Genomic DNA, 25,614 nt, shown 5'->3' on the forward strand with positions numbered 1-25,614 from the left:
GGCCTATGTCATGACAGCAGGACAAATATTCATAAAATGAAATTATGACACTATATCGGTGTGTACACATGGCATTTCATCTTCTGAGCTTATATAGAATATAATTGCTTTTCAAGCAAATATTAGTAGTTTACAATGGTATATGGTTATAGTAATCATAAAGTTTACTTGTAGATAATGTAACCCAACTGGCTGAAAATGCTCTAAACAAGTCTTACGTTTATTTTTTATTTTCTAGGCTGCCTAGTAGAAGACGGACAAAATGACGTCTTCGGTCCGTCACTGTCACTGATGACATGACCGCAAAACATTGATTCTCTGGTTCTAATCTACACTGCACAGAAGGTGGAGCATTTTTTCTTTATTTCGTGACATCAGCCCTAAGGTGCTATATATAAATGACATGATTACATGATTCCCCTTTAAGAAATGTAGTTTTGCCGTGAGCCTCTTTATCATCCACACACCTGTGAAGACAAAAACTGCCCGCAGTAACAAGCTGCTGTGAATAATTCACATAGCTTTGAACTTGTGTCAGAAGAATACCCTTGGGGTGTCTGGTCTGGTGGCTCAGCCAGTGCACAGACCAGACCTCCTGCTCCTTGTGAGCAAGACGCCCGAGTTAAAATCCAATCTTGTGTCACATCTCTCTACTCTCTCCGTCCTTGGTTTCCATTCTCTCCACACACTGCAGGGGTCATCAACACGTCCGTACATGGAAAAATGTGTCCATGGCAAGAGTTGGTTTTGTCCGTCGCAAATTCTAGATTCTAGATTTTCTTTTTTACACAGCATTATAATGTTCTTGTTTTCATCATAAGACCCAATTACTCTGTCAGTCTCCATGGTTTCTTCAGAATATGTATGACACTGATTTATTATGACACTGACACATTAGGAGTCCACTAGTGCTAGTGGTTCTCAAATGTTTTATAAACACATGTCGTCTCGTCATGTGTTTATATATATATATATATATATATATATATTATTTTCTTCTCATTTTGTATGTCTGTCGCAAAAAATATATTTGGCAAAAATGTCCACCACAAGCCAGCATGGCGATGACCCCTGCCTATCTGGAATAAAGCATAACATTCTAAAAATTAATCTTAAATTGTATTTCTTCATAAACTCACACTTTGCATTCAGAACATGAGGACTACCTAGCCTGGCGTTGCTCATACTAATTCCTCACTGCGTGTCGGATATTACCACTACCAACAGGGGGTGGTGTTGTGCAGTCTGGTTTATTAACCAGGCTAAGGACTACCTGCCCTGAGTAAAAACAAACTTGTGGTGACAGTCCCTCCTCTTTCAACTGTCTTTGGTACTCTGATAAACAACACAATGCTTATCTTTGTACAGTACAGTGGTGGAAAAAGTCTTTTTTTGTTTTTGTTTTACTTAAAGGGATATTACACTTTCAAAAAACTTTTGGTCATTGTATGGTCTAATCAGGCTTGTATGAACACCCTGAACAGTTTTTAATTTGCTTCATTCAGTATTTAGATATTTGATGTAAATGTTACCAGCTCCAACACGCCCAGGCCCTCTCCACATACACACCCATTGTAACTTCAAACTCCATTTTAACCATGATAGATTCATTAAAAACACACATTATTTTTTCTGGTGACTCATAATACCCTCCTAATACGTGAGCAGACCGTGTTTTTTCAATAACTTTTTTCATTTATTTTTAATAATTCTTTGGGAAAATGGAAAACATTAAATACAATAATATTTTATTGAAAATAAATGAAAAAAGTTATTGAAAAAACACGGTCTGCTCACGTATTAGGAGGGTATTATGAGTCACCAGAAAAAATAATGTGTGTTTTTAATGAATCTATCATGGTTAAAATGGAGTTTGAAGTTACAATGGGTGTGTATGTGGAGAGGGCCTGGGCGTGTTGGAGCTGGTAACATTTACATCAAATATCTAAATACTGAATGAAGAAAATTAAAAACTGTTCAGGGTGTTCATACAAGCCTGATTAGACCATACAATGACCAAAAGTTTTTTGAAAGTGTAATATCCCTTTAAGTAAAAGTAGCAATACCACAATATAAAAAAATACTCTGTTACAAGTAAAAGGCCTGTGTTCAAAATGTTAACACTACTGCCTATGACTAGTTATGTTACACCAGTGGCACTGTAACATATTTGTTTGTCCTTTCTTCATGTGGATAGTCCCAGGCTCAACCAGAGGCTTCATTCTGCTTCATTTACCAGCATAATTTGTCTAGATACTGTGTGCCATCATGCATAGTGATTGCAGGGGCCTAAATAACATTGTTTATTTCTCAGCTGTGCAGCTCAAGTCATACTGTGTCTGAAGGGGCATGATAAAAATGAAATGTGTTAGAGCGCATACACGTGTTACTGTTTGTGTGTATATTTGTATGTGTGTACATACAGATAATCATGAAAACAATGCACATGTGGAAGAAACTAAAGCTAGCAAACAATGGGGACAAGTGTGCAGTATGTCAAGGAGGTTGTGTATGTGTATGTGTAAATGTATGGTATAATAATGTATGTCCTGATGAAGGTCTGAATAGGCCAAAACGTTGAGGATGCAACAAAAACACAGCAGAGCTTTTTCAGCATCACCAGTGTGCAGACTCTATTCCTTTTCATCTCTTTCTGCGTGTGTAAATGCCTCACCTAAAAATTGCAACAGCAAAAAAAGCAATGGCAAACCTTCAAAAAGTGAAAATCAAAATTGATATCTAATTGAATTCTGACTCTAGCTTCATCTTTAATGAGTTCAGAGATTGGCTCAGAGCCAACATGCAATGTTTTAAGAAAGCGCACTTAGATAGGCAACCCGCTGCTTTAGAAGTGTACGAAAGCCTGGTTATGAAATTAGTTCCATCAGCAGACAACCACAAAGGATTTCTATAGGGCTCTCAAAGCACTAAAAGAAGCGCTACAATTTACTTTGAAAGAAGAGGGGTGAAAGAGAGGGAAGGAGGCAGACAAAGCAAAAACATCAAATAAAAAGTCATCAGCCTACACTCTGACTCACTGGACGGATGCCACACACCAACAGCCACCGTAAATGGCAGTGGCCTCGCTGTTGTACTTTTCACCGAGCACAGTGCTCGTGATGGGCGTGGAAGTGCGAAGGAGGCATGTGTCACAGGATGTGCCTATAGTTAATTCTAGTGCCGTGATTCATGAAGCACAATGTACAGTAGGCTACAAGTACGCACCTGAGTAGGCTGTCACTTCAAAGGACAGATTAGAATGAGTCGAGCGGTTAGGGTACTTTGAAATGAAGCATCTTTATTCAACCAAATCTGTATGCATTTCTCCATCCCTCTATACCAGGGTTCCCCAATTAGTTTTCCCCAAGAGCACAGTTCAGATATCGTTGTTGTTGGGTGAAAATCTTGTATGTCCAAAACCGTTCGTTTTGCATTTATCATTTAAAAAAATATTTAAAGAGGTGGTGCCATGATTTCTAAAACATGATTATCAGGTATTATGATTATACTAGGAGGAAGATTTTTTCCAAAAAAGTATACAGAAAGAGTTAAAATTGGGTTTTTATGTGGCCACACCCCCAGTTCATTAAGTATGCATGGATGTCATGGTGGGTGGTGACCCAGCTAAGTTAGCCACACCCCACAGTGTTGGGTGAATGTTAATTAGGGGAGGAGTTGATTCTGTGATGTAATTGTATCTGTGTTTTTGAGCGGTGGTCACACCGTCTCCATAGCGTGGCCGTGTGTGTAGGTATGTTAGTTTGTTTGTATGTGGGTGGGTCTGTATGTAGCCTCAAGCCTGTGTAGTACCTTTTCTGACCACACATGTTAAGGGAGGGGCGCTGTTGTCCAGGCCACACACACACACACACACACACACACACACACACACACACACACACACACACACACGGGGGGGGGAGAACCACCGCTCAGTTCACACGGGTGTGATTTTTAACTGACACTTTTGACCACAAGGTGGCAGCCTCCAAGAGAAAACAAACAAATACCAAGAGAATACATAATTGCTCATAAAAACCACACCAAGGGGTCTAATGAAGTACTTTCAACCTCCTAGACACATGAAAAACAGAAAAAGTACAAAACTATGGCACCACCTCTTTAAACTAGTGAAAACAACCGATCTACAAGCACACAACGCCTCGCACCGCAAGGTGTTGTGTGACAGCCTTGTACGACGGCCTTGTACGATGAAGCAGGGCTTTACTATTTGCGAAAGAACGTGCACATTTGGATACTAGTTTCCACTCGACAACGACTATATACTAGTGTTGTGCTGCTCTTATACCACCATTATTACTGGGGTTGGTGGGGGCCAGACAGTTAGCCTGGCATTGCTCATACTAATTCCTCACTGCGTGTACCGCCAGGGGGTGGTGTTGTGCAGTCTGGTTTATTAACCAGGCCAAGAGTTCGTTCAAAACGAACGGTTTTGAACGTACAAGATTTTCACCCGACAACAACAAAACCTGTCGCTGGAGTAGTGGGAACGCCACCGTGGCCCTCGGCTTGGTACCCTAGACATAATTCGGCCCTTGGGGAAAACTAATTGGGGAACCCTGCACTAGAGTGCCACACATAAGTAGCAAAAATGGCAGATCTACATAAAGCTCACAACGCCTCGCAATGCAAGGCGGCATGAGCTTTTTCACAATTTTTAAAAACTCGGGAGTCCCCCACCTCATGTCTAAAATACACTTTTTGGCCCAAAAATATTTACCCGGAAAAAAAAAAACTTCCATCCGAGAGGCTGCGCAGCCTGGGTTCCCATAGCGTCGAGGAGAACTCTTTCTAATGCTATGGACCAGAGCTACAAGGTTTCCATCCGACAGCAACGACATGCATCCTCAGATGACCCTGTGCTACTACCGTGTGTTCCTCTGTGTTCCAGTCAGCTGAAGCGCTCTATTAACAGCTGTGAACCCAATGACCTCTCTGTCTTTCTGAGAACGCCACGCACAATCTGTGACATACTCATTATAGTCTCTCTCTCTCTCTCTCACACACACAGGCAAAGTATGTCCCCACACACACACACACACACACACACAGATGACAGACCAATCTGCCGGAGGCAATGTACTGGTCACACTGCCCTTGAATGGATCTGGTGGCACATTTAGCACATTAACTTTCTGTGGCCTCATCGGTCAATGCTAATTTAAACCCTCCAATACAGTCACACTGTGTGCGCCCAGTGTGAATACACCTGGCTGTCAAACAACATAGAATACAAGGTCCTCCTAGTCCCCCCCCCCTCCTCAGCAGCATCCTCCATCATTATACTGTATACCAGGGGTCTTCAACAGGGGGTATGGAACCCCTAGCAGGGTCCTCAGAGTTACAACAGGGGGTCCTCCAAATCTTCCAATCCTAGTTTATATATTGACAACCTGAACCCTAGTGTCCATATTCTGAGAACTGTAACCACAAATAGCAGATCTACAAGCTCACAACGCCTCGCGCTGCAAGGCGTTGTGAGCTTGTAGATCGGCTATTTTCGGCAAAGAGGTTTGGTGTAGAGAGGAAAAAGAGCAGACTAAGTACAGAGTGAAAGGTTACGTTTATTAGGTAATGACGGTTCAAGTGGTTAAATATCTGAAAACACAAATTGACATGAATCCAAAATACACAGATGATTGTGCTGTCAAACGATGAAACTAAATGGAATCTATTAACAGGTTGTGGGGGTCCCTGCTCATCTCTCTCTCTCTCTCTCTCTCAACTAAGGGGTCCTCGGCCTGTAAACGTTGCGACCCCTGCTGTATACCCTCCTGCTCCTACAGACGCCAGTTCTCAGCTGCTACCAGGCTCATTACATCTCTCTATGTCTTGACTGTCATGCCATAACCTAACTGACCTCTTTACAAAACACACATTTTTAGACTTACCTTCCGTTAAAGACCTTGACCTCTTCATAATAAACATATGTAAAAATACTTACAATGTACTTTTGATGTTGAATGTATTGAATCTTTATACACTAACTTTTGATGCTGAATATGTAAAATAAGTGCAGTTTACATTTGTGATATTACCTATTATGATGCCTTCTACTATTCCTGCCAAAAAAATTAATAAAGAGATTTGTAAAAAAAAAAAGAAAAAAAAAAAACTTACAATGTCATTATCAAAAGTATAAAATGTAAAAAAGCCAGCAGCTTGTTTCCATTGGGGTCCGTTCATATTATGTGCAAATTATGTTATGTTGCACGATGTGTATTTGCACTCAAGTCCACTTGTCAGTTATTCCGAAGTGACAATAAAAGAGTAAAACTAAGGACATGTTCTCTAGGACTTGTTTTAGTTGGCTTGTAAAGATACAATAGCTTACTTTTTAAAGCCTTATTTTTACTTCAATTCTAGTTTTGTTACTTTTAGTTAACTATAATAACCATGCTGCATGGTACCATACAAAACACATTTGCTACAGTATAGTCTTCTTCATTAAGGGAAAATAATAAAATTATGCTGTCAAATAACTGGCTAAAATAAAAACTATTCTGAACAATTTGAATTTCTGCAAGTAACTGAACTCTTCAAGCCTGGCTACAGCTCCTGAATCTCTAGCCATGACCATCAAAGAAAATGTAGTCACACTTTGGCTACATGCAGCAAGGCCTAGAATTTGTCGCAGGTTCCCATTCTCGACGACTATCTCCACTATCCCCAATCAATGAAGGCAGACAAAGACCAAAAAAATCTTAAAATATTACATACTTTAATTTATGATTTTTTTCTGGTTGATCGAAAAGGTATAAGCTGAAGCTCAAAGATTATGTATGCCTATCCTTTATACATGCATGTCATTCTGTTCAACATTTAGCAGTTACAAATCATTTCTGTTCTATCTAATTGTATTTGGTCCACACATTGTCAAGGGGGTCACAGCAGGGGTCTTGTCACAAGATTCTGTTGCTGTCATTAGGATCTAGACCCGTCTATTTCTACTTCACTGTTCTCTTTTTCCCTGGTTCAGCAGTAGGATTGTGTACCAAGTGTACATAGAATGACCATTCAAGGATGGCATCTTAGTTAGAGTGAACAACTATAAGAGCGGACTGAGATTGTTGCTCTGGGTGTTTTTGCCCTGTTGTGGCTCGAGGGGTGTGTGAAGCCCAGGCCAGGAGGCCTAGCTAGGGGTGCAACGGTTCAGTCAGCCCACGGTTCGGTTTGAACCTCGGTTTTTGGCTCACGGTTTCAGTTTGGTTTCGGTACAGTAAAAGATGTAATTGAAAATAATAATTTGAAAATATAAAATTTCCAAAACATGATAATCAGGTATTATGATTATACCAGGAGGAAGATTATTTAAAAAGAAAGTGTACATAAAGAGTTAAATACCTGACAAATACCCAATATATTTTAAAAAATAATAAAGAAATTCGGTTCATTCGGTATGGGCTGTTCAGTTCGGGACAGGGCCATCCGGTTCGGTTCACCATTGTTGCACCCCTAATTTATGCCTGAATCTTCAATAAATCGTGAGCACTTCACCCTCAGTGGAATATTAATATGTTCCATAATACTGTGCATAAATCAGTGTAGCTACTAAACTACACCATGTCTTATCATTTTACGCCTATACTGTGTATGGGTTTGTTTACGGTTTCGTCTGAGTCATAGTGACATGGCCGTGTTCTGCCTAATATGGGCGTGTCAGGTTTGTTTATGGTTATTGTTGGAGAGTTGGGGCAGAGGTCCGTCTGTATAGGATATACAGTATACATACAGTAAGTAGCCCATGTATTTTTACATTTGTGTCAGCCTAGACACTGTACACAAACTGACACTTTCTCATGCCTCAGAGCTGTGTTGATGTGTGGTACACAACCACGCAGAACACAGCCAAAGGGATACAAAGCAGAAAGCACCCTCACAAATATGTGATCAGCATCAGATAATACCAGGATATTGACACATTTGCCCTAAAATACGTATTTTTCAATACTTTTAAAGTACTAGTTTTAAAGATTTTAAGTCACATTAACGTCTTAGACTAAACAACACCAATACTTTGTAGATACTTGCTTAACTTTTGCATCATACAACCGTATTATTTACATCTTAAAACCTTCCAGACATGCATACTCTAAGAAACTTGCACTTTAGCCTAGTACGCTGCACCTAATAGACTGCTTGTGGATCTTTTATCATAATTTTCTGTTTTCCAATTTCTTTTAAAGGAAGTCTTTTTATATCATCATTTTCTACTTACTTATCTTCTACTTTACTTAGTGCATTCCATCTTGGTCCTCCTGGGGAGGTGGGGAGGGATATGGCCTAGTGTAGGTTTCACGTGGGACAATTGGAGAGAGTCTGTAAGTTGTTTGTCCATTATGTCTGTCTATATAATGCAAAGATTCTTTAAATCAAGTCAATAAGCAGCTCAAATTTGTTAGTAACGATTTTAAACTAGAATAGTACACTATACATGAGAGAGGAACCTTGGCTGACACGGTATCTATCCATCATGTCATCAGCCCCCTCCACCAACCAAACCAATACAATTCCCCCTGTGCTTTTACCATTTGCCGTTTAGACACCATGGCAACAGAACATCAGGGACGAAGTGAAGAGATGAGAAACCGGCACCTGTTCCCAATCAGTAAAGACAGCAATCCCCAAAAGGAGGAGACAGAGGGGGGGGGGATCAGGAGTCAGCAAGGCAGAGTAAAGCAGTCACACGGTCGTGTCACCTGATGAAATGAAAGTGATTTTCAACTGAAAATAATGTGTTTTCTGCTGAAAATCAATGACACCCATTATTTAATATAGACCCTAAAAAGGTGGAGTGAAATTGAAAGGAGATGTATTGGTTTTGTTTTAATAAAAAATAAAAAATAATCTAAATATAGTTTTCATCATCATACAGATACATAGGAACTTAAAGTATACTACATTAGATCCAATGATCCAAGCCAGAACACAATACAGCTTGGTCTTAAAAAAAAAAAGAATATTGTGGAAAAGTTCATTATTTTCCGTAATTCCACAAAAGTTCTAACACTTTTTTGTTTTAATTTAGATTTTTATGAGATACAGCTCATGAAAATCTAAAATCCATATCTCAAAATATTACAATATTACACAACATCACTCAAAACAAGGATTTATAATAGAGAAATGTCAACCTTCTGAAGTCAAGTTGCCAGGGTGAAATTTCAATACTTTTTTACACCTTATTCTAATTTTTTTAGACTGATTGATCATTAAAATAAACATGCTCTGTTTGTGGGTCGCGAACGCTTTCGAGATTATCAAATGGTCCCTGATCCAGAAACGGTTAGGAACCACGCAGTGAATTAAAGCATTTTAGCACTCTTATTCAGAGGAGGGGAATTGGTCAAGAAAATAGAGTCCAAAGAAAACAACGGAGTGCTACAACTAGGATAGCAGGTAAATATACTGTAAGACCTAGAATTTTCCTTAAATGAATGAAAGGGAAAGGATGGACACGTGGAAATAAAGGAGAGAGAGGTAAAAGAGAGGAACTGACAGGCAGATTAGAATCTTGTACCTCGAGACACATTGTTCGTCTAAATCTGAACATGGCTTCAGCAAAGCGTGTATTATAGAGGCAAACATGCATGACATGCATATAGGCTACACGCATATATATGCAGATCAGTCACAGACACAGCTTTGAACACAAGCATGTGTGTGTGCGAAACTGCGAATGCACCCACGTTAACATATTTATGTTGAGATCTTGGCAACTTGGTTTGCTGTTCCAATGCTTTTGTTGTTTGTTTGTGGCTCAATAAGATGGGTGTTATGGTGGGAACTGATGTGCACATAATATGTGAGAGTTACATTTCCCAGCACGCGTGGTTCAGGCCAGGGGGATGAAAAGCTATTGCTAAGATGATGAGATCATCACAGAAATCCACACGAGACGAGTTTGAATGGGAAGCAGAAAGTGTGGTGGGACTGAGGAATACCTGATGTCATGATCATAAATGATAAATGGTGCATTTATATCATGACATTTTACTTGTCATGTGTGTTTAGATTGTTTTGTTTTTATGTGGTTTTGGCAGTTAACATTGGAATATAACATACATGAAACAAAATCACATGCGTTTATTCTTTTAAGCTTTGTAAACAAAACAATCTAATCTAAATCTAAAATAAACTATGGCTAAAACAGGCTATACATGTAATTTAATAAATGTATTGTAAGAGTTTTGTATTAAAGGTGGCCTATAGGCTGTCACCTAAAGGGTTACTGTCACTTTAAGAATCATCTTAAAAAACAAGTTAATATGTTGATGATGTCATTGTGGGGATGCGCAATTATAAGCCAATCAAATTAATGTCTGTATAGCCTGACTGTATGACTACTTACTGTACTGGTCAGCCGTTGTTGGGGGGCGAGGGGCAGATTACACTGTGACATGAGCTTCGGACTGTTTCAGACCGTTTTCAGAGAAGCTCATGTCACAGTGTAATCTGCCCCTCAACCCCTTTAGGTGACAGTACCCCTTTAACTAGAGGAACAATCCTATCTACAAGCTGACACCACAATCTATTCTTGAGTTATCTGACGGAACTTAAAAGGACATTTATCACTTTTTTCCCACCACTTACACAGTATGCACCATCTATCGACTCCTGTGTGCTAAATGGCCTGTTCTGTTGACAGCTTCGTTGGTGCTGCCATCCTTAGCATTTCAAATCTTCAGATTTTCTTATGGAGTGCCCAATCACGTCTGGTGTGTATTACACTGTCTCTGATAAGAATTTCAAATCAGAGGAAAATGAAAAGGAACTCAAACGCCTTCACTGGAGACAGGAAGAACAAATATGCAGGCTGTCCACTGCAGAAGAAAGACAAATTGATGACCAACACAGTAATTCCACTCTATTCCACATTCATAATTTCTGGTGAAAACAAAACTGTCACTCATTGTTATTATCATCCTTTCTTTATCTCTGTGAAATTGCCTGAAGCAAAAAGTCTAACATTATAAATTTAGCATCATGTTCTAGCAACCCAGTCTACGCTACGTTCAGTGGATTTGTTTTGTCACTTCGCTTCCAAGTGACAAAACAAATCCATTGAACGTAGCGTAGCAGGCTGGTACCCAGGCTAGCCTTTTTCCCTCACTTTTCTTTTTTTTTTTTGAGCGGTGGTTACACCGTCTCCTATACGTGGCCGTGTGTGTATGCGTGCGTGTGTGCGTGTCTGTATGTAGCCTGAAGTAACTTTTTTCACCACACATGTTAAGGGAGGGGCGCTGTTGTTCAGGCCAGGCCAGACACACACACACACACCCACCCCACACACACAGGCACCCCTCCCCCCCCCCCCCCCACGACCACCGCTCAGTTCACACGGGTGTGATTTTTTTTTTACAGGTGGCGATTATTTTTAGTGCCATATCTGCTTTGTCAGAAAACCATGCACACAAGTAAGTACATAGTCTAGCCAAGACATTAAGAGAAAAGGTTAGAGAGCAGGGAGAAAAGATTGGCTGTGATGTAAATTCAAGCTCAGGATGAGCCCATGTCCTGAATCATTGCCCAGACAGTTATACCTCAAAACTCATTGAGCATCGTGTTCATTTCAGGCACGGAAGGCAGGAGGTTACATGCCAGCTCACTCCCAAGAACCCACCCATCTCCCCCCCATTCATTCGCTAACAAGTTAATACATACACCCACAAGTGCGTGTATCAAAAAAGCATCCCGCTACGGGCAGTGGAGACGCCCCTATACTCGATAGAGACGCCCCTACTGTTAGGCTACTGTTAAAGCCTGCACTTGACACTTTGTGCTGTGCTCAAAATACTGTAAACTTGACACTTTGTACTGTGAAAGGCCTCTCATTTTATTTATCTTCTGTGCTGGGTGTTTTTTAATGGGTTGGCATGGTACAAAAGACAAATTAGAATTAGTGAAAACAGCTCACAACACTTGTTTTGAAAAGATACATTTATACTGTCTTTTTTTGTTCACTACTAGAAAATGCAGACACATAACTGTTTATTTACAACAGCCAAAATTGTAATACATTTGTAAAACATTAAGGGAACCCTGAAATGTGAATTAACATTCATACCCACTAGTTGCATTTCCATAAAGCTTATTCGAATTCGCCTTTACTTTAACATTAAAACCCGAACTACTGTCATACTCAAGATAACTTATAACGCGTCAGGTTTTATTTTTAAAGTAACGTGCTACGCGCCTGACAGAGATGATGACAGCGTCCCCAACCGGGTGCCGCCAATCAGAGGCAAGCGGAACGAGAGGGGCGTCTCCACTGCCCGTAGCGGGATGCTTTTTTGATACACACCCCACAAGTCAGTCTCTCTCTCCACGTTCAACCACACTTCATTTTCATTTGCTAATTCACTCACGCCCTCATACCCACAGTGCAATGCATGTGCTTCATTTAAGCAGTGTCTATTCCCTGTTCATTCATTCTGTTCAGCTTGATTACTGTATAGCCGTTCCTGCTGGATTCTGCTTTCAAACTCCCTCCACCTCCCCAGCCTCCTCCTCCGATTCTGTTGATGTCATGTTATTAAATTATGTATATCTTGAAGGGCTTTAAGATACACGTGTCTTTAAAGGGCTCAAATTGTATGTTTCTGTGGACTGTATGTTCGTGGATTGTATGTTAATCTGTATATTATTAATTCATGCCTTGAAGGGTTCTATGTTGATGCATAACTCTGTATTTCATGCTCTGCTTCTGGGGGGGTTTGTGATCTCTGTGTCATGCATCCAGGGGTGTCACAAGGGGTAGGAAAGTGGGACTGAGTTACCAGGGCCCAAGGTGGACGGGCCCTAGTAACTTTACCTATTGAAAAATAGCAGATATACAAGCTCACAGCGCGGCACCGAGTGCCGCGCTGCGAGATTGTAGATCTGCTATTTTTGAAAAGTCGTGAAAATGTGTGCAAATCTTTGAATATGTATTTTTTAAGCGAACATTTGTAACTCAAATTTTGCTTCCGTGGGGGGGGGGGGGGTCCCTGGAACTAAATATTTTGAGATGAGAGATGGGGGTCCGTGGCCAAATTCATATCATTTTGGGGGTCCTTCACATGAAAAAGTTTGAGCATCACTGACATGGAAACATGGGTTTCTTGCACACATTTTCACAATTTTTCAAAAATAGCAGATCTACAAGCTCGCAGCTTGTATATCTGCTATTTTTCAATAGTTAACATTCATGGGGGGCCCGCAGTGAATCCTTGTACCCAGGGCCCAGAATTTGGTGTGACGCCCCTGCATGCATCGCTTGCACAGGTAATCTTTAGAGGGAGAGTGAGCAGTAAGCATTGAGCTGTTGCACTGGTTGGCACGGAACAAGTCTCTTCTCTTCTAAGCCCTCTAATGAACAGAGGAGAATGAACAGCTGTTGGGTTTTGACCCGCTGTCTCTGTAAATATGGTACTGTACACCCAGTAATTAAAGAAGATCAGCAAGGGAAAGCGTGACAGGGATATAGAGAGCAAGCACAAGCAACAGTGATATGAGAGAGAGAGACTAGAAGTAGTGCTCTTCCGAGCACAGGTCTCCGCCAGGTCAGGTAGGTTATTGTGGCCTCCTGTTGGTGCTATAATATGCCAAAGCGAAGAGGGTGCCATGTCTTCTTTGGCCTTTCACGGCATTCGGATGCCGCATTCATGATTTGAGGCATTTTGTTCCAAAAATGTGTTTTGCAAAAGTCAACCTACTGGTTGCAAAGAGTGGCATTTGTTCCTCGACCTAGTGGGAATGTGCGTTTGCGATTTCACGGAAATGGCATGCTGCGTTCATGATTTGAGGCATTTTGTTTAAAACGGACCAATCCTTCAACTTTGGAAGCCAATCTTAGCCAATCAGGATGGAATATGAAAAAGCAAACATATCCTGTACTGTCCAAAATTGTGTTTTGCACAAATCCGCCTCCTGGTGGCGCTATAACAGGCCCATGTGATAAATTTGGGGCAGAGGTTCTGCAATGGCACCCAAGGAGTGTGTCAACGGTGCCAGAGATAGCTGTTCACGGACGGGTAGAAGGACGGACAGGGTGCAAAACATAGTAAAAAAGAAAGCATTCATATTCAAAAATGCAAGGACCTAGGCATTAACTATGGCGAGGGGCGACAACCACCTTCTCTGCTGCAGCTGGAGGCAGAGCCAGCAAAAACCAGTGCGCACTGTGGTCTAAAACTGTGTGTTTCTCAACCTTTAATGGATCAGGGTTCACTTGAAAATCTCAAAAGTGTTTGCAGCCCACCGATCTGACCACTGTGTTTATGTGCTTATATTCATGGAATTATCATTAAAATCGTAATGTTTTGCCAATTATTTGGGGGCCCACTTGCATTCCCTTCACTGCCCAACAGTGGTCCCCGGCCACAGGTTTGGTGGACTAGATTTTCATTGCAATGTGTACCTCCTGGGCATGAACAGATTTAATTTGGTATATGGACATGATAAGGCCAATGTATGCTCTTGGACTGTATGTCAGTCCTGGATAATGAAATGTAATAGGATGTATAGGGCAAAGCACTGCAGTACATTCATGTAATTTAGCACACATGCCTAGAAATGGTTGCAGGCAATATCAAATAAAATGAATAAATTCACTAACATAAGGAATGCACCAACATGTCTCTCTCAAAATAAAGACACACCCCCACCCCCCCCCCCCACACGCGCCCGCACACACACACACACACACACACACACACACACACACACACACACACACACACACACACACACACACACACACACACACACACACACACACACACACACACACACACACACACACACACACACACACACACACAGTTGTTTGTAGTGACCAGGGACATTAGTTACTGTTCGTGCTGTGGAGTGAAAAGACATCATCAGACTCCATCCCTCTCAGCGACAGCTGGCCTCTTTTCAAACACAGTCACATTATATCCATACACAATGCATTTTAATTTGATCATTGTTTTCCCACAAATTAAAAATACTAGTCCTTACCCGTTCAAAGATATGAGCTCTGAAATGATGTGCAGTGTGTGGGTTATGGGATGTGCACTGTGCACACAGTATATGAGGGATGGAAAGTAACTTTAACTGGTGCTTGCATGATAATATGTAGGAGCATCAATGTAAGAAATACCCGTTTCGTTTAATGGCTACAGAGATACCGTGTACCGATCTGCATGATTTTTGGACAAAATCTGTAACAGGGCCAGACAACAAGATTTCCACCAGACAGAGATGATTTGTAGAATCAGCCACAGGTCTTAATGGGTGTAGAGCCTCCAATAGGTTCTACTGAGGGGCAACTGGGTACAGGCTTAAGTCAGACGCGTGCATGTATTAATTCAATGTCCAGAGTAAAGATGTATCGTTGGATATGTCAATCCATTTATTAACATATAGATGACATAAACTCACTTTGATGTAACATACAATTGAATGCCGCCAGCCAACACACGGCTATCATGGACACTGTCGAAAACTGTGTGGCTTTCCCCCTTGCACACCTGCCACACTCACCCATTAACAGGTATAAGTGGGTAACCACCCCCTGTGGTGGTTGTCATGGTGAGTAACAATGCCAATCTACTGTGATTGACATGACGTCATAGTCATTAACCAGGCCACAGCATTAATTCAAATTAAATCAAAACAAAATAAACCAAATGGCCAACAATGGGTTAATCATATTGCTATTTATTTATTTTACATTTATTTTTATAGCTTTTCTCAGACTTGTGATTTGTGTTTTCCGAGAACTAAATAAAGGTTGAAATGAAATGATATACAGCCAATCATGCGCACACACGCATACACACACACCTACCTAGTACCCAAGTATCACCTGGCAGCAGAACAAAGCCTCTTTAGTCTAGCCAAAACCAAAAGGCAATATCGTACCTGATCCACTCTGCTTCACTGAAACACATCCAGTACAAACAGGGATTATGCTCCTGTATGCGTGTGTGCGCACAAAAATACACTGCAACATGATAGCACACAGAAAAGCGCCTTTGTGTTGACAACTTTAGAGCCGTACTGCAAACCAGTACCTGCTCCTTAAACAAAGAGTATTTCTATACAATACTCTTTAAAATCCTGAGTGTCCATTTAACTCTGAGAGTGTACAAAATTATTTTGCAATGAATAATATTCCAACACTACTGGTACTGATCTTATCCATGACCATGGCTCTGTATTGTTGAAGGAACAGTTCAAATAATTCTCAGTAACTCATTCTCTGCCAAAAAAAAAATTTTAAACACATTTGGTGCCGAAAACAGAGATATCTGACTTTTCAAAATATGCGCTCTTGATCTCTTTTTAATGCGAGCGTATCGAGATCGTCGTTCTCTACTGTAAGAACCATCTGCGGTTGCTAGGAGACAGATGCATGCAAAGATAACCCAGAAATGAACTTCTCCATCCGGTTCAACATCTTCCTCTGCAGGGTGGAAACTAGGTAAAACTACATCAATCGGAGAAAAATTTTCTCCTGTCCGGGTGAATTCCAACACGTTCACGATCGTGTCCACATGGACACGTGTGCACTCTCAGAAATACGGTAAAACACTGAAAACCCTGGCAGCCTGGTACTAAATTAATTAAAAAACCCTGGCACTGGCTACAGAAATAATACATTAATACCTGGCAGAGAGTGCCCAAGACTCATATCTTTTTCTGTTTTTTTTCTGTTTTACATTAGATGGCGCTCTTCACTAACATATGAGTCAGCATTTGACCCTCAGTGACGCGTGATTATGGATCCCACTGGGAAAGATGGATGGAAACGGCATAGAGCGCTCGTTTTCACTGTTATTGTCCACGACATTGCAAGCGGCGCGAAGGCCAGCGGACCTAGGGCCGCGCGGCCGGCGGAGCACCGCGCGAGTTACGAAGCCGTGGTGAATGCAATCGTTCTATTTATGCCCAGGCCGTAAGGCCTGGGCAAGCGCACGATAAACGCAATGATAATTGGGTTTTGGTGCACCTCGCGCGGTCCAAGAGACTACAACGGAGCGCTCCCTACGTCCGGTTCAGCCAATCACAAGCTTCAAAAATGAGTCCGGGGCGTGGTTATCAATCTTTCCCAGTGGGATCCATAATCACGCCTCAGTGACGCATTGAAACAGGAAATAACATGATTGCAAAAAAACAAATCCCCATTCACTCGACCACAGGGTCAAGGGTTCGATCCCGGGCAACCCCAACTCAGTGTATGTGTGGCACTGCACGGCTTAAGTGTGGCAAGTCGTGTGGTAAGTACTGGGAGCTGATGGTAGGTATGGCGCTCCACCTCAGTAAGCCATCACCCAGCGCATTGTAACCGGGACAGACTCTCGCATTATCAGCTGATAACGAAAATAAGCCTCTCCCGACCTACATATACAAGTGGAGTGGTTGCATTTACTTCTATTGAGATATTAGATTGTGTCAAAGGTCCTGTCTCACCTAGACACCTGATACGCCCATATAGGCATATAAGGAGATCTGGTTGTCCAGAGCCACAGATCCAACTGCTATGCCCATGAATGGTCATGTGCATACTGTATATGGGGCCGACCGTCATCAATCTCGACACATCAGCAAGGAGTCGAGGGAGTGCAGTGCCATCCATTGAGCCGTTCGTATACAGTATGTGGCCGATCCGACTGATATGTCCATATAAAGGTATATATGGATATTTAGTTGTCAAGAACGGTGGTCTAGGAATCAAAATCAGGATTGGCAAGGCTCTAAAAGTAGCTTGCTTTAAAAGCATTGGGTTGCCCTTGCCAGCCTTCATTTTCCTCAGTGTCCTACCATGTAAACTAACAGAGAAGTCTTTGGCAACAAGTAGGCTTGGATACCAATTTATTAGGCGTCAGTTGGGGGAAACCATAGATGACAGGCCAGCAAGGAATTCGCGAATCAGGATGGAATATGAAAAATCCGACAGATCCATCTTGATCCCTTGACTATGGAGATAATGTGTGACCGATTTGTGTGATGACAAAATGTGTAGTAATTTTTTTTTTTGCAAAAATCAGCCACCTGGTGGCACTATTAGAGCAATGTCAAAAGGGTGGCATTTGTTCCTCAAAGTAGTGTGAATGTGCATGCAAAGTTTCACCACAATCAGACGCTGTGTGCCTGCGTTTATGATTTGCGGCATTTTGTTCAAAACGGGCCACTTTAGATGTCAATCTTAACCAACCAGGATGGAATATGACAAATCAAACAGATCCATCTTGATCACATGACAATAGAGTTAATGTGTACAGATTTGCATGACATTTGGATTAAATCTGAAGGATTAATATAAAAAAAATTGTGTGATTTTTGGACAATAGGGTGCAAATTATAGAGACAACGATGAGGAAAAAATGATGCAATGGAAGAGAGGAAAGAGAACAGATGGAATAGATGGAAGGATGTAAATAGATCAGTTCAGAAGAGAGAGACAGAAACCGAGTGAGAAGAATGCAACGAAGGTCAGAGGGAAGAGAGAGAAACTGAATACACCCACAAGCATTATCCGTTTTTCTGTGTCCGTGCACATGCATGTACTGTATGACCGTAGGCCTACAATACACAAGTACGCAGTTACTGTATATGTTCTGTACTGTACTGTATATGCAGTCAAAAAGGGTGTGCGTGAGCCAGTGTGTGCACATGTGTGTACAGTATAGCTGCACAATACACAAGTACGCAGCTATATTATGCAGTCAAAAGGAGTGTGTGTGCGTTGTGTGTGCATAAGGTAGGAGAAGGGCATATGTTGCACATCAACAGTGAGTGAGTCAGCCTGAACATATACTCAGTATGCCAGCCAGGTACCTGTGGCTTTTAATATTCTCCACCTGTTAGAGAGGAGGGCCACAGCCAACTAGAGACCTAGGTCAAGGTCATGATTATTTATAAAGCATATTTAAAACATGATAAGTTGACCAAATCTCCATACAATAAATCCCTTCAGCAAAGAAAGTGACATTTTTAATTACTTAATGTGTAAATTAAGGTGCGAAATACAATCAGCAAGCATCAAGACTGAAATGCCAATGTGAAAATGTGTGGTTGAACTCAGACGCATTGTGAGCTTGTATATAGTAGACCGAAAAACCCCAGACTGCCAAAAAAAAATTTAAAAAAAGAGGTACACTATTACTATAGCTTCTCTCCAGGGAAGGGGGGGGTGTCATTGAGTAAGAGGAGGGTGGTAGTGCACTAGTCTAGACGGGGCTAACAGAGCTAGACAGAGGCAGAAACAAAGCAGAACTGTCGGGGGACAAGGAGAAGGTGGGGAGGCGGAGGTGGGGGTGTAAGGGTGGGGGGAGGGTTGTAGATACTAGACAGCAAAGGGGATAGCAGAGAACTGAGCTGTGTCTCTTCCTGGTGCATGCATGGCTTGATCTGCAAGGAGCCAAGCGCTAATTTAACTCTGTGTACAAATTAATGCTGAGATCCGTACTGTGTATACGAGTCTGACAGCCAGCTGAATGCAAAACGGATCCCTGTTTGTCACACTTTCCTCTATGTGCTTCGTGCCTGCCTGTTCTCCCTCTGTCACTCTGTGAGTCCTCCTCGGTGTGAAGCAGTGTTTTGGGAATTTTGTAACCAAACAGGAAAACAGCAATAAAAATGAGGTCAACCTTCTTGTTTTTTTGTTCAGTTAATTCCATGTATCATTTTATGATAATGAATCCTCTATTTTTAGCAATGTGAACTACCATTTAGAATTTACATTTAATGCACCAAGGGCACTGGGTACCAAGCTCAGGGGGGCAAGATACGCCTGTACACAAATGTAAAAAGAATGGAGTATTGCAAGTAACAGAGCCAAAATATTGTCTTACAGCTGTGGAAGTAGCGCTAAAACTGTACATAAACATAACAGCACAAGGGGTTCATCCGGTTCTGCACACAAAACTAATTCTTGAAGTTAACCAGTTCTCTAAACAATATAAGAACTAGAACTAGAACTGAAGTCACAAAGGTAAAGATTTTTATAGTTTTTTGTTGTAATTTCACAATATCCCAACAGAATTGGGTTAGCACACTCATAACAACGCACAAGAAGTACCTCCTGTTCCCACTTCCCATAAGAACACCAGATTTAGACTGGTTGACGAGCAGGATTTCAAACATGATGTGTTTGGGAAAGGAGTGTAATGATTGCAACATGCTACCTCTATTTACATAAGTATTGATAAGGAACCAAGCCAAATGGGGATTAGACGACAGCCAGATTTGGTTTACAAACGATAGGACTTACATCGTTGGGAGACACTGAGAGCACACTCCTACTCTTCCTCATCTTCCTTCCAGTATCTCCCTCACGCCGTCCTCCAGGAGCCTGCCTCACGTGAACACCTGAAAAAGACACACAGACAGGCATACTGTAGGTTGTGTTGAATGGGCTTCCTTTATTTTTTGTGCACACTTACTGTACAACATACATACTCGAGCAAGACCGATCTATCAGTCTGGACGGTATTTTTGTTTTATTTTTGAAAAACGTATCAAATCTATGTTTATCAAATGAATTACTATAGATTTCTCTCTTTAAAAAAAAGTCACAACATTGGTAATCGCTTGGCTAGGACCAGAAAAATCAGTCGAGCTCTAAGCTGGCAGAGCGTGGACGTTCTATGACCCAGAAGGGCGGGGATACGAGAACAATATTGATGTAAAATAAGATATCTGTACGGCTAGATATGTTTTATATGCGCAAAATTACAATTAAAATGTTGTGAACCACAGTTACAAGGGGGCTGACCCAGGCGTTTCTTCTTGAAATGCCTGGATCCCGAGGCTAGTCGAGCTCTAATATAAGCACCACAACTAATAACCACAACCCCTGGGGAGGCCAGAGCCTCCCCCCCCGGGACCTCCGCCTAGGACTCCGGAGGTCCCAGGTACGATTCCAGCTCTCAGCAATGTGTCAAAGTGTTCCTGAGAAATACACTTTCTCCCCCTCCACGCTCTTCTGTTGGCAGCACTCAGCTGGGTGAAGCTGAAAACTGAAGTAACCCTGTGGGATGTGATAGGTATCAAAAAAAGAATAACACCAGAGATGAGAACTAGAGTCCAGATGACGACATGCTAATTGCCCACTTGTGCTACTTTCTAACGCCAAGTATCAAACCCAATGTTTGATTGTTACCACAAATGTAATATATACAGTATATTCTGTGTGCGCACACACACACACACACACACACACACACACACACACACACACACACACACACACACACACACACACACACACACACACACACACACACACACACACACACACACACACACACACACACACACACACACACACACACACACGTGTACTGTAGGTATTTAGAAAAGACCCATCTGGTGCAGAGAACTATAATATTGTGCAGGCTCTAACAGTCAGAGCTCAAGCAGCCTGACTCGAAACAACAAACACAACCAACGTGTATATGTTAGAGAAACATGAAGAAGCCCATAAAGAGGCGGATGATAAAGCCCCACAGCCTAAAGAAGACAGAGCTCCATCACAGACCTTTTTTATTTACTGTATATGGTTTACTGCTCAGTGCACTGACGGATGTTTGGATAATAAATCAACTTAAAATGTAAGATCCTGCCGCTTGTCACAAAAGTTTGATAACCACATTTGAGGGATCATTGCAAAACATTTTACATATACACAGTATGAAGAAACAGATAAGTAATATCAGGAGGAGATGCTTGTATCAGAGATGATGTGTGCAGACAGAGATCAGAGCAAACGTGTAGAAACCCAGCAAATGTATCAGCAACAGGTGTGGCCTAAGTCCTTTATACAACACAGCCACAGACACATGCACATACTTTTCTAAATGAGTCTTTCCCCATCATCATTATTCTGTTTGTGTTCTTGAGGGAGAACACAGTACAAAGTGATGCAAATGGCCTTGCTTTGCTTTTAGTATTGCTCCACGGGGAAACATTCACCAACTGACATATCAGCACTATAATTTAACTCTGCTGCACGATGCATTCGGTCACGATGCACTCCCATTGCAATAATTGCCTTGACTTTGGCTCCATAAAAATAATTAACTGATAAAGAGGCTGTAGCAACCCTGGTAAAATGACTGCCACTATTTTCAGCACAGTTGCGGCTTATTTGTTTTTCAATATCTCCACCGATGCAAGCCACAGAGAAGATGCATTTTGGGGTGCATCTCTGAGCTTTTATTTGATACTGTAGGTAGGTACAGTGGAGAGAGACCGATAAAGCAAAGAGAGATTAAGGAAGTGACATACCTGTACAGCAAATCATCTGGCCAGCCGGGAATTGAACCAGGGACTCACTGTCAGGCATCACTTCTAATATCTGACAGCAGTATGAGGTATATGCAACCGAACCACTGATATCAACTGAACCGACAGTATGAGGTATATGCAACCGAACCACTGATATGAACTGAACCCACGATCCTCAGAAAGGATTCTTTATTTTCCTTTTCTTTTCTTTTTTTCTTGACAATTCAAGCAGCCCTTCTTCTAAGGCTGGTACAATCTCAACTCCTTCAGTAAGACCGGCAGACCCATGGCCCTAAATCTAACATTAACCCTCTCTAGAGTAAACCTTAACATATAACATAACATAACATATGATCTCCTTACTGTAAGTAGCCACGTAGCTATTGTTAATGAGTTGCCTTCATTAACAATAGCTACATACTGTAGCTATTTACAGTAGACTGAAAGGAATGTTGTAGAACTGGTCCTGTCATAAACTAATGTCATCACATCAGTGACTCAGTGATGTTAATAGGTTTTTAATGTAATGAGTCCCCAGGACCCACAAAGGGTCTTTCGGATGAGTCCCAGGGATATTTTATGGGTCCCACAAAAATTCAACGCGTCATGTCATTTTTGACAAAGTGCAGCATTTAACTTGAATTGGTTATTATATGGTTATGTTCATGTTACGTAGAAATGTGTCTGAAAGAAATGAACCACAATTCCAAATCTTACAATTTTAATACTTCCAAATAGTCATGTGACGGTTTGATTTTTTTTATACCGAACCGGTAATATCGGATGTTGACCACTTGGGGGCGCAGATAGAAGCTTTTACCGAGTCTTCATAATCAACAGCCACCTGTTATTTTATATACATCGATAATATATGGATCTTCTCAGTGAGATGATGTCTCCTGTTTGTACTGTTACTGCTTCTATGGAATGGCGTGCTTGTGTTTGCTCTGCTGTACAGAGAACCAGTGGACTGGGTCAAAAACAGTGGATTGGGTTGCTTGTAGATCGGCTACTTTTGTTTTGAACGGTTGATCCTAGAGGGACGTGCCACCCCTCTATGGATGCGGGAGGGCAAGGCACAGGCGGCCGCGGTGGTACGCTGCCCCGGCGGACCACCAAATGGACGGCGCTGCCACGAAAACGCTATAATCAATCAAACAGTTAGACAGCCTAGGCTACATACATAGACTGTCTCAGATAGCATACATGCTAGGCTAGCTTGCTTCCTCCGTGTTGTAGTTGAGCCAATAAAGGTTATTTGACCATGTTCACCACAACGTTAATCGTCGCTATTGTTGTAAAGACGCAATGAAGACCTGTGTGGCTTCTAACACGTTGTCCAATGTCCACCACATCTATAAACAATAGCGCGTGTACTGTATATCCAGTTGTTATTGAATGAAGGGGAAAGGAGGCGGGTCGCTGTCTGAGCAGTGAGCTGCAGTGTAGAGACGTGACGTCACGTTTCTGCGCCGTGCTACACGTTCTGTGGGGGAACCCTTTTCGGTGTATCACCTAACACGCTGTGCCACTATGGTCAGAGAGCGGCCCGGTGCTACGCTAAAACTCAGGCACCCATTGAATTCTGTGACCAAGCGCAGTCGCACAAAATGGCGTCGTGGATTCAAAACACACACAGTCTTATAGTAGGGCAGGAGAGAGGGGTCTACCAGCACCCCAATGACAGTTTTTCGAACCCTGTTTTTTTTGGACCGTTATGATGTCTAGTTATGATTTCTGCTTGTTGCCGTCGCCAACTAATGTCCCATGGGGTTCATTTTTAACCTTTTCTCACAACTATTCCCAATCTGAACCATACAATGGTCATAACAGAAAATGCCATAACGCTTGATGTAAACAACCTACAGGGACAAATGAACACACTTTTCTATATGATTTTGACCCAGGGAATTCATTAAAGTGGTTATTTTTTACATTTAAGCACATCTTGACCCTATTTCAGGACAGAAACGGCGAAGAATAACCCAAAAATGTTCAAAACACGTCTATACTTCTCTTTGTACAGATGAATTAAGGTGTATTCTTTTGATACCACAGGTTTTTTAGGACCCTTATGATGTCTAGTTATGATTTCTGCTTGTTGCCGTGGTCAACTAATGTCCCATGGGGTTCATTTTTAACCTTTTCTCACATATCCCCAATTAGTGTGGGGATTTAGGGGAGCAAATGCTAATTTCGTGCAATTTTGACTTAAAGCGCGAAATTTTGCACAGATGTAGCCCAGGGCTTGCTCTAATGATTTAGCTAGGGCGCCCGAGTCTGCGACCTTCGGGGTCGCCACAGCGGTCAAATCAAGTTGGGCTTCCATTGACTTTCTATACAGGAGGAAAATACCCAGAAAAAGATTTTTTTTTCTGGGTATTTAAGGAGGATCTGAGGGGTCTAACTAGGGGTTTGTCATGATGCTGAATCCATTGCAGGCATTTGTTTTGCACAAAAAACATTCTGTGGGCTAGAAATGGCCTCAGAAAACAATACACGTATGGGTGAGTATTCATGTTAGTCGGAGGCCTTAGGGTTTTTTTTTCTTGTGCTAATCAGTCTAAAAGTTCAAAATTTTGCACAGATGTAGCTCAGGGCATGTTCTAATGATTTAGCTAGGGCGCCCGAGTCTGCGACCTTCGGGGTCGCCACAGCACCCACACAACTCTGAAAAGTGATGACTCATCACTTTTCATCACTAAAGTCGATGGGAGCCTAACTTGATTTGGCCGCTGTGGCAACCCCGAATGTCGCAGACTCGGGCGCCCTAGTTAAATCATTAGAGCATGCCCTGAGCTACATCTGTGCAAAATCTTGAACTTTTAGACTGATTAGCACGAGAAAAAAAAACCCTAAGGCCTCCGACTAACATGAATACTCACCCATACGTGTATTGTTTTCTAAGGCCATTTCTAGCCCACTGAATGTTTTTTGTGCAAAACAAATGCCTGCAATGGATTCAGCATCATGACAAACCTCTAGTTAGACCCCTCAGATCCTCCTTAAATACCCAGAAAAAAAATCTTTTTCTGGGTATTTTCCTCCTGTATAGAAAGTCAATGGAAGCCCAACTTGATTTGACCGCTGTGGAGACCCCGAAGGTCGCAGACTCGGGCGCCCTAGCTAAATCATTAGAGCAAGCCCTGGGCTACATCTGTGCAAAATTTCACGCTTTAAGTCAAAATTGCACGAAATTAGCATTTGCTCCCCTAAATCCCCACACTAATTGGGGATATGTGAGAAAAGGTTAAAAATGAACCCCATGGGACATTAGTTGACCACGGCAACAAGCAGAAATCATAACTAGACATCATAAGGGTCCTAAAA

At 41.7% G+C, this 25,614-nt stretch overlaps 1 protein-coding gene across 1 annotated transcript in view; it reads right to left on the reverse strand.

The window, feature by feature from the left end:
- Positions 1 to 20,308, reverse strand: part of pde4ba (phosphodiesterase 4B, cAMP-specific a) — a gene marked incomplete at its 5' end in the record, with an annotated part of 205,344 nt that extends 185,036 nt beyond the window's left edge. Inside the window, one exon of the mRNA XM_080726315.1 lies at positions 20,267 to 20,308. Coding sequence (XP_080582441.1) covers positions 20,267 to 20,308 — 42 coding nt within the window. The remainder of the gene's footprint in view (positions 1 to 20,266) is intronic.
- Positions 20,309 to 25,614: the final 5,306 nt, after the last annotated feature.

The sequence above is a fragment of the Nannobrachium achirus genome, assembly GCF_963921795.1.
Source record: "Nannobrachium achirus genome assembly, chromosome: 1".
In the NCBI taxonomy this organism is placed as follows: Eukaryota; Metazoa; Chordata; class Actinopteri; order Myctophiformes; family Myctophidae; genus Nannobrachium; species Nannobrachium achirus.